This window comes from Nothobranchius furzeri, chromosome 9, assembly GCF_043380555.1.
Source record: "Nothobranchius furzeri strain GRZ-AD chromosome 9, NfurGRZ-RIMD1, whole genome shotgun sequence".
NCBI classification, from domain to species: domain Eukaryota; kingdom Metazoa; phylum Chordata; class Actinopteri; order Cyprinodontiformes; family Nothobranchiidae; genus Nothobranchius; species Nothobranchius furzeri.
In genome coordinates, this window is record NC_091749.1 from 60340855 (window position 1) to 60356866 (window position 16012).

Here is a 16012-nt window from a genome sequence, read left to right on the forward strand (position 1 = left end):
TTTTATTAGGTGGAACAGTTTCGGTTTAGTGCTGTCACGCTCAGCATAGAAAAAGTCAAGTAGAAGCCACGCAGATGTAGGCAATCTGCCGCCTGATTCTGAGCCAGGCCCAGCGCTGTTTCGTGGCAGAGTGCTGGGCCAGATGTGACTGTGGTTCTGCTTGCATTAGAGGGAAATAAAAGGCTGTTCCAGGAAATGGATGAAAGGGGGGAAGAAGGAAGCAGAGCATTTAGCTATTGTTCTCCCAGCTCAAAGGACAAAACCAAGCCAGTTAAAAAGCTTTATACACTATCACTTAAATTAGCTCCAGCATTTATTTCTTGCAGGGTTAGAATAGCTCTTATTTATAATTTAATGAAAAGCTTTTGTGTTTAAATACCAGTGAGAATTCACCACCAATTCACCAAAATGAACAATTTACTGTAAAGATTTAGATAAGAAACAAGTGTTAATTTAACTAAAGAAGCATAATGTGTTAGGTTTAGGTCACATCTTGTATTAATCCAAATAAGCAGGTTATATAATTAAATAAAATATTAGGGATAAGTTATAAAGGATTTAATTCACTGAGGTAACATCGGAAAAGTCCATCTTCTTTATTGCAAAAACTCATAGAAGCAAACTGCAATGTAAACCTTTCAGGTAAATGGAAAATCACACACACACACACACACACACACACGCACACACACACACACACACACACACACACACACACACACACACACACACACACACACACACACAGAGAGAGAGAGAGTCTCTTCAACATAAATAGGATGATGTGAAAAATCTCTGGAGAAAAACTAAACAAAACCCTAAAGTAACAATAATCCCGGCAGAGGCAGTAATGGCTCTTAACACCTGAACTGACTGGTGCTTGAAAACACTTGTTGAAGAATTTTAATAGTACAAATGCATTTTGTACATGCTAAAGCACATTTTATCTGAGAAATTTGATTCAAATGTAACATAGAGTAGAAGAAAACATGTCAAAAGCAGAAATATCCTTTTTATGTCAGAACCTTTTAACTTGGTGTCATGACCTCCAAAAATAGGAATCATAATTGATGTGACACAACCTTCGTTAAAATGTAAAAAGATAGTCAGAAAGACAATATTCTGTATCAGTTTATATGATCTGAGCTGCTATTATATTTCCTCAAAAGCATTGTGTTTTTAGACTTGTAGAAGTTTAATATTTCTACTTCACATTGCCTCTCAAACATTTGCTTAAATACTCTGTTATTCAGGTCATAGTAAATCTGTTTTCTAAGGTAACTGGACTTCTTTTCTTGTTTTTGAATATGTTTCACTCTTCTTTCCAAGAGCCTTTTTCGTTTATTTATTCAGTTCTGTTGAAAAAGCCCCTTTGGCCAGAAGGGACATAAAAGTTACCTCAAAAAAAAAAAAAAACTCTTAGCATTAAAAAAGTCGGTAGAAAAATCAGTCAGTCTATTATGAAACTAATAGGTGAAAATTGTATAAGTTTAAGGGGAACTTAGAACAACTTTTAAAAAATTGGGAACAGTTCTTTGAGCCTTTTTAATGAGGCTCATAATGGTCCAGGAACCCTGATAAATGGCCATACACAACCCTATAACAAAGCCCTACAATAGAAAGACTGGTTTACTCCACCCACTCACTCAGCCAGAACAAGAATATTAAATGTGCTGTGTGCTATAGACCAGTTTACCTCAATGGCTGCCTGAAGCTGGAAACTCTGTGTACAGCCGTGTACACCATCTGGATAACTCTTCAGGCAAGTTATGAATCTTGTTTGGCATTCATTCAAAGTCTGGATATTCCCAGTCCATCCTGGAACATTTCATGGACATTAGCTAAAGCTAATGTTCTGCAGTAAGTGTTACTGCCACCAACATTTATATATTGCAGAAGTGGGTCTGGACATAATGACTTAAGGTGGCATGTCTACGCTTATGATGCCTTGTACCAGCTACAGAGCCATTAAGTTACTGATTAATCAGGTCAGAGATGGCGCAGACTTTTTGTTATGGTACATTTGACACCCCAAGCTGCCTATATTAAACGACAAGATAAATGCAGCTTTGAGTTCTAGGACCCCTTAAAGATGTTTTATGTAGTTTATTCCTGAAACAAACTAAACTATAAGACTCTACATTTTTTTATAGCCCAGAGATTCATTCAGACTAAATACAGTTTTTAGATTTAATGCAGATAGAGTTCATTAGGAGAGGTGTGTAGCTGCTTTAAAGTTAAGAGAAAAACTGAATGAAACTAAACCTGTTTTTAAACGTATATAAGCTTACACATCTATGCATAAGCTCAGCTATATATAGATACATTATGCTTACAGAGTGATTTAGGTTATAATAGCTGTATTTTTTTTTTGCGGGTCGGGAATGGATTGAGACACTGGCTGTGTCCAAATTCAGGTGTTGCGTGCTCATGAGGCCAGATTTTAAGACCAGTGATGTCACAGCACCACGACAAAGACTATCCAGATCCAAAGAGTGCTCAGAATGTGGTCTTGAAATTTGTTCTTTTCCCCAATTTTGAGAACAGGTGCGGTGTAGTCTCCTCACCTCTATAAATCCTGAGATGCACTGCAGGATATCACACACATGGATATTAAATACAGTAGTGTTTTCATGTTTTTCAGTACCCCAAATTATTCATGTCATGAAGCTAGGTTAAATTGACATGAAATTGGTAGGAGCTTTTAGACTACATAAAAGGCAAATAATTCTATACCAGCGTATTATTGCGTCTCAGCCTGACATACAAAATATGACAGCGCAGTAACAAAACAACGAAAAAGTTTGCAACATGTGCGAGCTCCATTTCTGCAGCTTCTTTTTAGTGGGGTAGCAGTTGCTAGGTGGCAAGAGGACTTCCATCAAAGTAGGGGCGAGACTATTGTTTAAGGCTAGACCAGTCCAAATTGATCTAACCAGTCACAGAAGAACACATTCTCCTGAGACCAATGAGGCCGGGTACTCATGAGCATGCAACTCCTGAATTTGGATACAGCTACTATCCTGCATCTGTACTGACAACAGCGGGGTCCTCATTTTCCAGGGGGATGAATTGGATCCCTGACTAAAATAGATAATAGCAACTACAGGGTTAATCTTCTCAGTTCTCTTTATGCTTTGCTTCTAGACTGTACTAAACATCAGAACTTCTCTAAGTGATAATAATAATAAAAATAATAAAAACAATGTCAGTAAATGCAAATTGTTTCTGTTTAACCCTCTCAGGCTCAAAATAAGTTTTGATGAAAGGACAAACAACTAAGTCCTTCTGGGGTACTTCTGAGTTAAAAAATGCTCATGAAATTTGTATGTGGAGTAACCAGGGGTCTCATTTATCAAACATTGTGTAGAATCCTTACTAAAACCGAAGTTAAGCTCAGAAAAAAAAGTACTTACGCCAAGTAGGTTTGTGATCTATCAAACATGGAGTACGCACAGCTGCACACAATCTCTGCTTCATAAATCAGAAACTATCTAGATAGGTTTTCAGCTGCTTTTTAATCACATCCCACCCTGACCACGCCCACTTACTGCCATAAATGGTCAATGCAAAGTGCCTTGTGGATCTCATGCATATAAATAAGCCGGCTGTTGCAGCGCTCCACCAATGACGATGGCGACCGTAGATCAAGGCAGATCAAGGAAGTGCAATTTCACAGAAGCAGAAATTTAGGTACTTATGGGTGAGGTGGAGATATGAAAGGAAGTGCCTTTGCAAAACAAATAAGAGAAAATCCACGGCGTGGCACAGCGTTGCTGAAGCCGTCAATGTTATGAATTCTTCAGAGAGATCTGTGGCGGTTATAAAAATAAAATGGTCCAATTGGGATTCAATCTCCAGACTCCCGGGTGAAAGTCACGCACGCTAACCAGTCAGCCAAACGGAGATCTCCCTTGCCCAAGTAGCCAGGGCGCACGATCAATCGGGTCACAGTGACAGGACACACACTGTCACAGACGCATGACATTCTGTCTCAATCTGTCCCCTTGCTGATATTCTGCGTTCCGTATTCTGCGCTACAGGCTGTGTGTATGTGTGTGTGAGTGTGCGCGCACGTGTGTGTGGGGGGGGTCTTGTTCTGTGTGACAACGAAGCAGTACAAGTGATAATGCTGCAGGATTTCATAATTTTATCCTTCTCAGCAGCAGCACTGCAGATGCTTTCCATGTCCAAAATGTGCGTAAGCCAGGTCCTTAGTCAACTTAAAGTTGCACACATTTTTCCACTAAGTTTTCTTTCATAAATCCCAAAGTTTGCGGTACACACAGAATTTACCAGCCGACAAGACTTTCTTCAAAGTCCAACAGTCTGGCTGATATTAAATAAAACATTATTTAGTCAAATTTTCTAGGTGACTAATATCATAATTCATAAAATGTCAAATAATTTTACAATTAATGTGATGAACATTGCATGTTGCTTTTAACATCAGTGAAAATGGAAATAACCCAAGTGACTTCAGCTGAAGTTTGAGTCGATGAAACCCAAATGACTGAAAATGTTCAACAGGTTTGTATTTGTTAGAAAATATATTCCTTTAGTTTGTTGAGGATATATTTTTTTCATGATTTTTTTAAAATCAGAGCTGAGTCAAAAACATTTCCATCTTTGATGTGGATAGTCAAATCTTTTCTCCAACAATAGTTGTTTTCCAGTAAAGGGAGGTGGGTGGTGAGGGGGAATGGGGCTTGCTGGCTAGCGAGGACCCACTAGGCTTTTTTTCCAGCCTGGTGAAAAGAATGAATTATTCAACAGTAAGCAAGCTTTCAGTTGGCCATTTGTGTGCTTTGATCTGGGAATCAGGAGTTTGCATGAATGCCTGTATTGTCATGTTGTGTTTCCACAGTATGTGAATTATTGAAAATGGTGCTGCTCCCCACTTCATCTGGTGAGGTTTGAACTGCAGGCGCTTGATAAGCACACACAAATGTTAAATCTACAGATGGTGTTTATTTATAGTGTAAGGTCACATGGCTAAGGCCAGATCAGCCTTTCCTAAATGTGCAGAATGAAAACAGACAAGGTAAACCAAGAACAGGAAGTTAAAGCCCAACCCTTTTATGTGTATGTGTAGGTGGGACTCTCAGACAAGTGTTTAAAATATCAAAGATATTATTGAGGAATGAATGTTTTATTTATTTATTTTTTATTAAATTTATATTAATTTAAAGAGATTCTAGAAGAGACTGTGTTATCATATTTTATTTCTGCTCATTTTAATAATTAATAAAAACACAAAACAAATGGATTGTTCATTTACATTTTCCCAAATTTTGAAATCAGCTATTGTGATTTTCAGTGTAATTTGTTAACTTGTTACTGTATTTCAGAAAGCATGTTGGAGTCATTGGGAAATAAAGTTTTCCTTGCTAAATAAATAACCTACAGGAATTAATAAATCCCTCAAATCCTACTGTAATAAAGAGGACAGTTAGAGGGATGGTGTTCAAAAACCTCAGAGCCTCAGGTAAGACACTGTTCGTTAGCATTTCTGTCCCGAGTTTTTACATTCCTCAATCATTTTTCTGACGTAGGTATAGTTCATAGACTGGATAGGCAGGGTTTGGTCTAGGAATGCTCCATTGGAACCTCCGCAGTCCCTAGCAGCATTCTGGCTGTCCAATCACAGCTCTCTATAGGGGTTTCAAACTGGTAGAGTGCTGTGATTGGTCCACAGTGTTGGGCCAATTACAGCGCTCTATCTGCTTTGTGGGACAATCAGGGCCTTCTATTCGTCTGGGAGGCAAGATGATGCGACGGGGTCGTTTGAAACGGCTTTTACATCAATGGACTATTTGGATATAGACTTTATTAGAATCAGGAGAAGATATATGTATTTAAGTCCTTTATTTGGTAAAGGGATGTATTTTTGCCTTCTTCAACAGCAGACTGCCTTGTTTACCGTCATTCGTTGTGGTGAGTGTGTCACGTAGTTCATTGTCCAGTAGCATGCAGAAATCCTATGAAAGACAACGGGAGAACCCACCCCACGACTAACAACCGTCAATGAAGCGTTGCCTAACTAAATAATATATTTAATTAGTCTGGCTTGACAGGCTAGCAGGGTCCATCATTACGGTCCTTTTTGTGGTTCATTGTGGGGTTGTCAATATTTGCAGCCTAGAATGTAGACCATCATTTGCCAAAGCAATGCTCCATCGGAACCCTTGCAGCCCCGGACAGTATTGTGGCTAGCCAATCACGGCACGTTCATTTGGAAAAACTGTATTATTTTATGTTTTTATGTTTTATGTGTTTTCCACAGTGTAATGGAGGACTGCCCTGTTGACTGACATCTGTGGCAGTCCAATTACAGCACTCTATTTGTTTAGTGGGCCAGTCACTAGTGCTCTATTGGTGGACGGAAATTTACAGAAAAAGCAAAGATGGGGACGAATCGTTTAGAAATGACTTTGACATCAACTTTGGACTATTTTGACTTGGACATTTCTTTGAGTCAAGAGTAGATAAAAGTACTTGAGTTTATTTAGACAAAGGACGTATTTGCATCTTTTTTGACAAAGTATGGCAGACTGCCTTGCTGACTGACATCCATAGCTGTGAGTTCATCACGTTGTTTGAGAGACAACCATAGATCCTGCCCCACAACTGAGAGCTGTCAATGGACAGACTATATATTCTCATATATAGGATAGCTTGCCAGGCTACAGTGTTTGAGCAGATCTAATCACACTTTGTTTTTAATATTATCAGAGTGTTTCCCATACCAGACAGTTATGGATGATTTCAGGGAGCTGTGCATCACAAACCAGTAGAAAATACAGCCTACAACCTATAGGTCTTTCCATTTAGCATACTTAAGTGTTGGTACAGTCCAACATAGGTACTCAACTTCACTGTGTTTCTCTTTTTATAATTTTGCTGTTCAAACAGTAAATGAATCAAACATGTGTACTTTGGTATCTACGTCTACTCCTCTGAGATATCCCCCGCACTCTCTCTTGTGGTCTCTGATGTGGCACCACTGACAGAAAATGCTTTTGCCTATGATTTCCCAAGATACAGCTTATTATCACATGTGGCACTTTGTTGTCCCATTGTGTCACAGCAGCAGGAAAGGCTTTAATCGATAATGAAGTAAAGGTAGAAAAATGTTAAATTACCATGAGGGTTTGGCGAATTTCAGAGGGAAGTACGGCAGCTCCATGGTGTTGGTTGGCTACAGCTGGACACATAATTAGAGTCCCTCTCCTCCGATAATTTGTGTAATAGTTTTGGTTAGCAGCATGCTATTACCATATGAAAGGGCCAAGCAGGGTCAGTGCATTTCTACAGCAATTAGAGCAGAGCTGAGGGCAGAAGAATGTTTTGGGCGGCTGTTAATTGGAAATTTCTACAAAGCTAAGCTTTAATTATAATTTAGTCAGGTCTGCACTGTTTTAAACCCAATATATTCAGTTGCCATTATTGTTTGTAATAGCATGAAAAGTAGATCTGCTTCCTTTCAAAACGTTGGGCTTTGAAGAGCATGAGGTTGAATTAGATTAATTTAAAGGCTCTGCTGCCGCTGGGTCTTTTTTTCATGCTAATGGAGCGCAGCGTTGTCACGGGAAAACTGGATCTGATTTGTTGAGATGTACATACTTCTCAATTTGCTAGTACTCAAAATACCAATCTGAATAATTTTTTAACTATGTTAAACTACCTTCATCAACTATATTTTTAGAGTAATTAATATTACTTTTATCCCAGAAGTGATTTTAACAGTGAACAATTACAAAACATATAGACTTCATTTTGGTCTTTAAAGCTAGTGTTTTGTTGGGGCGGCATTTTTTTCTGAGCGCTGTGCTCTGAAGCCATTTATGTAGAATGGCATTTGACAAACAGTAAGGGCTAGTTTCTGCTTTAGAGTCCAGCGCACCACTGGGTGAACTTGTGTATTGGCAGTGGTATAATGTGACAAGAGCCCACAGGCCATCACAGACAAGCGGTAGATGTAGGCAACATGGAAGAAGGCCAGTTTTGCTGTCTGAATTCTCAGAATTACACTACACAAGTTTCCATTCAAGTCTATATGCTGGATACTTGCTTGTAGACACTAATAGAAGTAAAGTGATATGAAATACGCAGTGACCGTTTCCTGCAACAATTACAAAACGGTTCAGCAGCCTAACCGTGAACTAAATCCAACAACCAGAAAAATTTGTGCTGCTCCAAAACCTAATGAAGAATCCAAAGCACTTTCACATGCTCAGAAACAGATTCTCACACTGTCAAACTTAAATCTCATTTATACAGATGTTTGTCCCTTTTCTGTTTCTTAAGGTCGAAATGAGCTGATAGCCAGATACATCAAGCTTCGTACCGGAAAGACGAGGACTCGCAAGCAGGTAAGACAAAGAAATAAATTATTAAAGGCCTTTCTGTTGCAGAATAAATGGAGGTTTATCAGATCTGTGAACAAAGTAAACAAAACAGGATGAGTATAAAATCCCTTTAATGCCAAATTTATAATTTTTAAGTTTAGTACATTCATGTGCTAGTCTTCCCTTGTAATAGATCTAATTACTGCATCATATAAGCCCTTTTTTACAAGACACACTGTGCCGGCAAATCAGCGTAAAATTACTGCAACACTGTGTCTTAGAAATGCGCCATGGTGATGCACGAATTTTGCGGCATTTGTTCCGTCTCACTTGGTAGTAATATTGCCATAATCATCTGTCATATAAACGGCGATTGTTGAGGGAGGTGTCATGATCATGTGGGGAGTTAATTTGCAACTTAATTGAAAAATAAAAGTAAACACGGACTATAACTTTCACTTTTTTAAACAGAAGCAGCTGAAATGATAAACTGCAGTGATGCAGAGCTCCATGAGCTTCTCTCTGTTAGAGCTGGAGGTCAGATCATCTCAGACTGCACAGGGACTGTGGAGAAAGAAGAAAGAAAGTGATTTTTTATATAGGGATATATATCACAAAAACAAAAAAATATTAAAAAAGATGTTTAAAATGACAAAAAATAGATTAAAAATGTAAGGGAAAGAGAGAGAGAAAATGAATAAGAAAGAGGGAAATCGGTGGATCCCAGGAAAGGCGGAATAGGTAGAAAGAGCAGAATAAGGAGAGAGTGATGATGAAGGTCACACGAAAGCCAGCCTGAGCAGGTGAGTTTTTTTTAAAGGAGACCACTGAGTCCACTGATCTCAGGCTCAGGGTGAGAGAGGTCCAGAGTCTGGGGGCCACAGCAGCAAACGATCTGTCACCTTTAGCCTGCTGGGGGTGTAGGGATGGAGAAGATCACCAATGTATGATGGTGCTTGTCCATGTAAGGCCCTATAGACCAGAACCAGGATCTTGAAATGAACCCTGAAGTTGACTGGCAGCCAGTGAAGCTGGAGGAGAAGCGGGAGGATGTGGGTGTGTTTGGAGGACTTGGTCAGAAGCCGAGCACAGGCATTCTGAACCACCTGTAGACGGTTCAGGGAGGTTCTGTTCAGACAAGTGAAGAGCGAGTTCCAGTAGTTTAAGCGTGAGGAGATGAAGGTGTGGATAACTGTCTGAAGTTCAGAGCGGGACAGAATGGAACTCAGCTTAGCAATGTTCCTTAGATGGAAGAAGGAAGAGCGAACCAGAGAACTGACATGAGAATCCAGGGTGAGAGCTGGGTCAAAGGTCACACCAAGATTCCTGACAGAGGGGTTTGGTGTGAGAAGCAAGCTGACCAAGAGAGTCTCTGACTTTAGGAGCCAGCTTGTCTTGAGCACAGATGAGGATCTCAGTCTTTAGGAGCGAACTGTTAAAACAACGTAATGATTGTGGCTTCGATCGCAATAAAAAGCAAAGTAATGTTCAAGATAAACGGAAGTCCGTGTCAACACAGAGACCGTCCCCATACCCCGTTTATGCCGCAATCGTGTAATCTATTGTAAAAAGGACATGATTGCACCACATTACCACTATGGTCTGACCACTTATGAATGACCTAAGGCTCCCAGATGCTGCCACGGTGTTGTAGCAAATTGACGGCATTGTTTTCTAAAAGAGGCTATGGTGTAAAGTATAGTTTGGAATTACCATTGTAAAATTGTGCATTTCCCAATTACAGTTTTCTGTTGATGCTAGCCTAGAAACATCTACTTTTTTGAAGAAAAAAAAATGTTTATCTGAATGTTATTTTTTGTATCAGGCTTTAAAGGGTTAAAGAGGTCCTTCACTGAGAAACCAATTTTTACCTATTAATTTAAAAAAAGATTGGTCACTCCCGGTTTTTCATGCAGGCTGAACATGAAAATAGTCTCCTACTCCTATTTCCTATTAGCTTCTGATGAAAAATCTAGGATTTGGAAAAACCCGACAGATCTACGTCACACTGAGTGAGTGAGTGATGTTTATTTGACATGGACACAGCAATTACATTGGACGAACCAGATGCATTGTTTAGTGTGTTAGCACACGTGCTAATTTGCAACACTTGTCCATAGAACCTTTCTAAAAAGTAGACTACATTTAAATAAAATACAAAGAGATCAACAATAAATCAAAGAGAAAACAGATTAAAATTGCAAACAATTTTCAATAAAAAACAATAAAAAGAATAAAACAAGGCAATTTGAGCAGCAATGCAAGACTTTAAAACTATCACTGTCACTTAACTTTCCTGCACTCACCCATCTTGACTCATGACGGGGAAGGCTGCTGTTGGTTTAGCGTTCAGAAAACAGCAGAGAACATCTTGACTAGTAGAAGCTAACCATTAGTGTTAGCAACTACACCACATGGCACAGCTCCGTCAGGCTTCAGTTATTTGTAAAGATAAAACATGAACTTTGCAAAGCCAACAGTCAGTGGTAGAGTTGCGTTGCTGTTAGCCAATCAGAGGTGAGAAGCTCAAATATGAGGAAATAAGACTCCAAAACCTGCCTTTAGAATTTACTTTTATAGCTTAATTCTACATCCTCAAACAGGCACACCAAAGCTTCCCCCCCCCCCCCCCCCCCCCCCAAAGTACAACTTACAAAGCTTTTATTCCTACTAGAGACCACTGCAAATGTATTCAAATATGAGTTAAGGACCTCTGTTCATGATTTAAGTAGACTTTAGACTTCTGATCTAGATTTTGTGAGGATTTGAGTCATTTTTGTTTGCAAACAGAAGCTGCCAAAGAAAACCACTGCTCACATGGTATTATTCAAACATTTATCATGTGACATTATTTACAGATGTACTGTTTTTAGCATTGTGTCATGTAAGTATTAAAGATCATAGTTTGTCAGCTGCTGGTGTAATGTCAGACAACATCCCCTCACAAACTCATTTACCATGTGGCTTCTAATTGTTGGAAACAATTTAAAGCTCTACAGAAGTAGTTTACTTGTGATGAAAAAAGAGTCATGTTTTGAGTGAAATGCAATAGAAAAGAGAGTAAATGTTCCACAGTTGTAATTCATTTTTCAACCAGTAGAGCAGAGGAGCAGGAAACTGGTGTTACTTAAAATATGTAGTGAAAACTTGCTTTTAAACCACATGTAATAAGTACCTCCATTCCACTGTTGTTCTCTGTAAATCCTGTTTGACCACCGTCTTCAGTGATAAACTAGCTGGTGTCTGCAGTGACACTCGATCACTGACTGTGCATTGATTATTCTGGACCGGAAAGGCCGTATGGTTCGCTCTGGGACACAGAATCACACTGGTACTGAGCTATTTACCCACATTTACATTAAGAGGCATGTTTCTTCTTTTGTACACAAACACACACATTCCTGTTCATTCTGAATCAGGAGGTGTCCAACACTTTCCACTGGTACAGGAAAACATGTTGTGGAATTTTCTTGTATTTTTCAGCATCATCTTATTGTCTTACAGCTTAATATTTACTGGATAACCAGACAAAAATGAGCAGCAACAATTGTTTTTGTTGATTTTTAAAATAAATCCTCATGTTGAAGAAGCTAAAATCAGTTCATAAAAGTTGCTGGTGCTTTGTGGTTCATGCAGTTGTTAGAGCTCTAATTCAGGTGATAAAGCAACGTTGGTATAAACTTTTAATCGTGAGTTGTAAGGATATTTAGTGAGTATTTAGTTCTGTCACCTGTAAACGATGATTCCTTTCTGTTAAATTGCTGCAATCTTCCGAATATTTTTCCTTTTAATTGTGATTATTGTAAGTAACAAAAGTGGAGATTACCTCTCAAAGCTTTCATTTACTTGCATTTCCTTTTAATCATGGTGCTACTCTCATCGCATTATCTAAGAGTACAAGATAAATTAGAAATGTCTGAGTGACAGAAGTAAACTTGGCCAGAGAAAGGCCTCACCCATCTCCCTCTAGATACTAGACTAGCCGATTTTCATTCAGCACACACTAGATCACATCTGTGTGCTCTTAATGTGCGCTAAAGGGGCCTGCATCTCCCCTAATCAGCTCACTTAAGTCACGACAACACACTGTATAAGGCTTTATTGGCTGCTAGCTTGGCGCGTGGTCTGGAAATGTTTCAGTTATGCATCGTATCTCTTTGAAGTGTTTTTAAATAAAGAAATATGTGATCCACACATTTTCCCCGTTTTTTTATTTTCCCCTTTTCTCTTCTTGTTTAAATGGAGGTGTCTAGTCACATACAGGTCTTAGCAAGAAAGAAAGTTCGAGAAATCCAAGCAGCCATTAAGGTACGTCTGGCTTCGCCCTGTTGCAGGGGGCTTTTCATTGCCATGGTTACAGGCTCTTCCTTTGTTTTCCTCCCCTCCCCTACCCCGCAGGTGTCTAGTCACATTCAGGTTCTTGCCAGAAGAAAATCTCGTGAGTTTCATTCCAAGCTAAAGGTATGCGCTTTTCTGCTTTTGGGCTTGTTGGTTGCTGTTCGTCTGGACTTCCTGTTTCCTGTGGTGACAGAGTGAATGCCTGTTGCTCTGTTCTGATCCCTCTAACCCTAATTCTCTTCAGTGACAATAACCCATTCAGCTTCTCTAACCTCGTTTATCTTCCCTCTGTCATTCGGATGTGCTTTCACTGTCCTGTCTGCTGTCTGCATGACTCTATGTTCACGTCTCTTCACGGGCCTTTGCTTTGACAGCAGCTGCACATCATATCCGTGACATCTATGTTCATTTCCATAAGCTAAGCAGATAAACTGATGTGATTGTGTTGCGTTATTATCTATAATTATTTAAGATCCTTACTGGTGCTACAATAAGATCGGGTTAAAGTTGAGAATTAACATTAATGTTTAAAAATATATCAAACACAAAAATGTTACAGAACATGTTTTAATCAGTTTAGTAAACAGAGCCTGGTTTGGTCTTGGCTTCCACTCCTGGATAAATGATGACACTCTGTATTTCTTTAGAAACAAGTTGGCACACGCCCTTTAATTTGTAAGCTCTGAGCATTTACTAAACTCAGTTCAAGTAAACTTCCCTTTTTTTTGCCTCTCTTGTGATAAACAATGAGCATGTTGATTACATTACATTACAGATGGAGGGAGCACTTTGCAGGAGTTTTCTGAATGGGAGGCAGAGTGAGCTTTTGTTAGAAGAAATTAGGGCTGCACAATATATCGAAAAATTATCGTCATTGCGATAACAGGACGTGCGATAGGCCCATCGCAAAGCACGTCAAAAACGGCGATAAATGTTTGGTTCAAACATTTCCATCCGTGTCATACATCCACTTTTTGTAAACCAGCTGTTTTTTACGCGGAAGTATTATTTGACCAATCAAATGTAGCCCTTCTGATATGCGGCCAATCAGATGGGTCCGTTTACGTAATACGCCCACCCCCTACGTAGACCCTTAGGAAGGGTGGAACGCAACACCCGAACTGAGTTAGCGGCGCCGTTCCCTTGTTCGTCATGCTGGCTCAGATTAACGAACGCACTATGTGCTGATGTTTCTGGAATCAGCGCTGCTTTCAAACGTGAACGTGACTCCGCTCGGTGTCGTTAAGCAGCTGATAATAACCGGGCTGACTCCGACACGTGCCGGTGAACCAACCCACCTTCATGTCGCTAGTGTTCCACCGGGTTGTTCCACCGGGTGGTGATGTTAGCCCCAGGCTCCGGTTAGCTTCCAGCTAAAAGGCTACAGCACTCTCCTCCGAGTCCCACCCTGCTAAAGAGGGCCTGGAAAAGTTCCCCCACACATCAAAGTGATTTTTCTTTTATGAGCTTTTATAACCTTGTTAATCAGGATAGTTGATTTGCTGCTGCACATAAACTCAGTCAGAAGCTCTGCTAGCTGGTTATCTTAAGAGGAGCTAGTTCAATTTGTTAGCTTGTTATCAGAATCATAGTTGCAGTTTCATCATCTGAGCTGCTTTTTAAGATCTAGGTAAACTTGTTCAATTTGGGGTTAAAAACAAACGTTTTCACATATTTTCCATGTAGTTTTTTGCCAGTTCCTCTTCTGAAAGGTAGACAATTGTTTTTCTCTTTCCCTCAGAAAATCTTAATATTCTCCTAGTTTGGCCCAGCACAGATCACTTCCCATTTACAGCAACAGCCTTATATCATAACCACATAAGTGGAGAAAATGTTCAGTAGCAATGAGAGAATTAGCTGTTGCATTTAAATGATGTTAACTATTATTTAACATTTAAACTTATTTTCTGATTTTTTTATTCATTCAAAAACCCTGGTAAGGGATGTTTTTCTGTATTTGAAGCATCAGAAAAGTTTTATGGTGGAGGTGATGTTTTAAAGTCACTGAGAAACTGCATGCATGCAGTTTGCTGTTTTGCTGCTAATACAGCAGCAGGTGCAGCTGCATGTTTTTGCAATAAAAATGTTATGCTGTAATGGAATTCATGCATTAGTTTTTGTTTGCTTTGAACCCAGAGCAGACGTCACACGCCAGACGACACCAACACTGCATACTTTAGTATTTGTTCATTTATCGTGGGTAATATCAATATCGCAATATTAAGCACTGTTATCGAATATCGCAGGTTTTCCTAATATCGTGCAGCCCTAGAAGAAATAAAAGTTCCAGTAAATATAGATGTTGTTCAAATTCATACCAACAGTTGTGATAGTTGTTAAACACGTTAGCTTGCCTAAAGTTGCCTCTGATCATAAGGAGTTGTCATCATTAATGGAATCATTAAACAAAATTTAGGGCAAGACAAGAATGTAAACATGATGATTAAGGAGGAACTAGTAGATCACCAATGTTTATTTAGTCTGATAAAACCAAAGTTTTAAATCAGTACGTGACTAATACATCTGATTGTTGCACCAGTTGGCCAGATTGAGCCATGGGAGGAAATAAAAGCTTGTCAGATTTCTTTGTAAAAAAAAGTTTATTAGACATAGATGCATGCAAATAATTTCACCTTCGGGGCAAACTCTAAATTTGTAGCCACCCATCTTTGGTCTAAGGGTCTATGTTTTGCAAAGCATGCTGGCATTGGCTGTTGGGGAGTGGCTGAGCACTGACTCTGTAGAAAACTCTGCTGACATCTTTTACCAGAGATCACACAAAAGGTTGGACAAGAGAGCGGGGGTGTCTGTGTTTACCAAAACAATAAGGAACAGATTACCCCTCTACTTTATTCTACAATCAACACCAACTTTCCCTGGCTGTCAAAAGTCTCCATGGTGTGCATCGAGAGCAGAGAATGGCTGTGAGGCTGGCTGGTTCTGAAACGCCCTCTTTGCTTTTCTTCTCCTCCTTCATGATCTTTCAATCTGTTGAAGACTCCAGGATCACCTTTGCTGTCAGTTGCTTTTCTTCTTCCCAGTTCAGATGTCATCATTACAGAGCGTTCCTGTCAGTTATTTCAGAAATGGTGATCACTGTAACCCCTCCCCCCTCCCAAAAATAAACTCAAGGGAAGAGTTTCAGAATGGCCGATTAAAATGGGAGAGGGGCATTGTGAGGGAAGTAATCTTGAATAATACTGACCTGTATTAAGGGTGTTTCTATATCAAAGGACGCTCTGGCTGTGTGCCAATTTTTTTTTTACTTCCATGGAGCAGACTACATTTTGACTTTCACACTTTGCTCTTTTACGAGTATTCAG

The 16012-nt window shown here is 39.5% G+C and overlaps 1 protein-coding gene across 6 annotated transcripts in view; it reads left to right on the forward strand.

Annotated features, from left to right (window-relative positions):
• tead1b (TEA domain family member 1b) overlaps positions 1-16012 on the forward strand; it is an 86138-nt gene that overhangs the window by 57459 nt on the left and 12667 nt on the right. For 2 of the 6 annotated variants that reach the window (XM_015953053.3, XM_015953055.3), the window contains exons 4-6: positions 8311-8375; positions 12597-12659; positions 12750-12812. In XM_015953053.3, coding sequence (XP_015808539.3) covers positions 8311-8375; positions 12597-12659; positions 12750-12812 — 191 coding nt within the window. Of the gene's footprint in view, positions 1-8310; positions 8376-12596; positions 12813-16012 lie in introns of all 6 variants that reach the window. The other 4 variants (XM_054732068.2, XM_054732069.2, XM_015953057.3 and 1 more) reach the window with 2 other exon arrangements.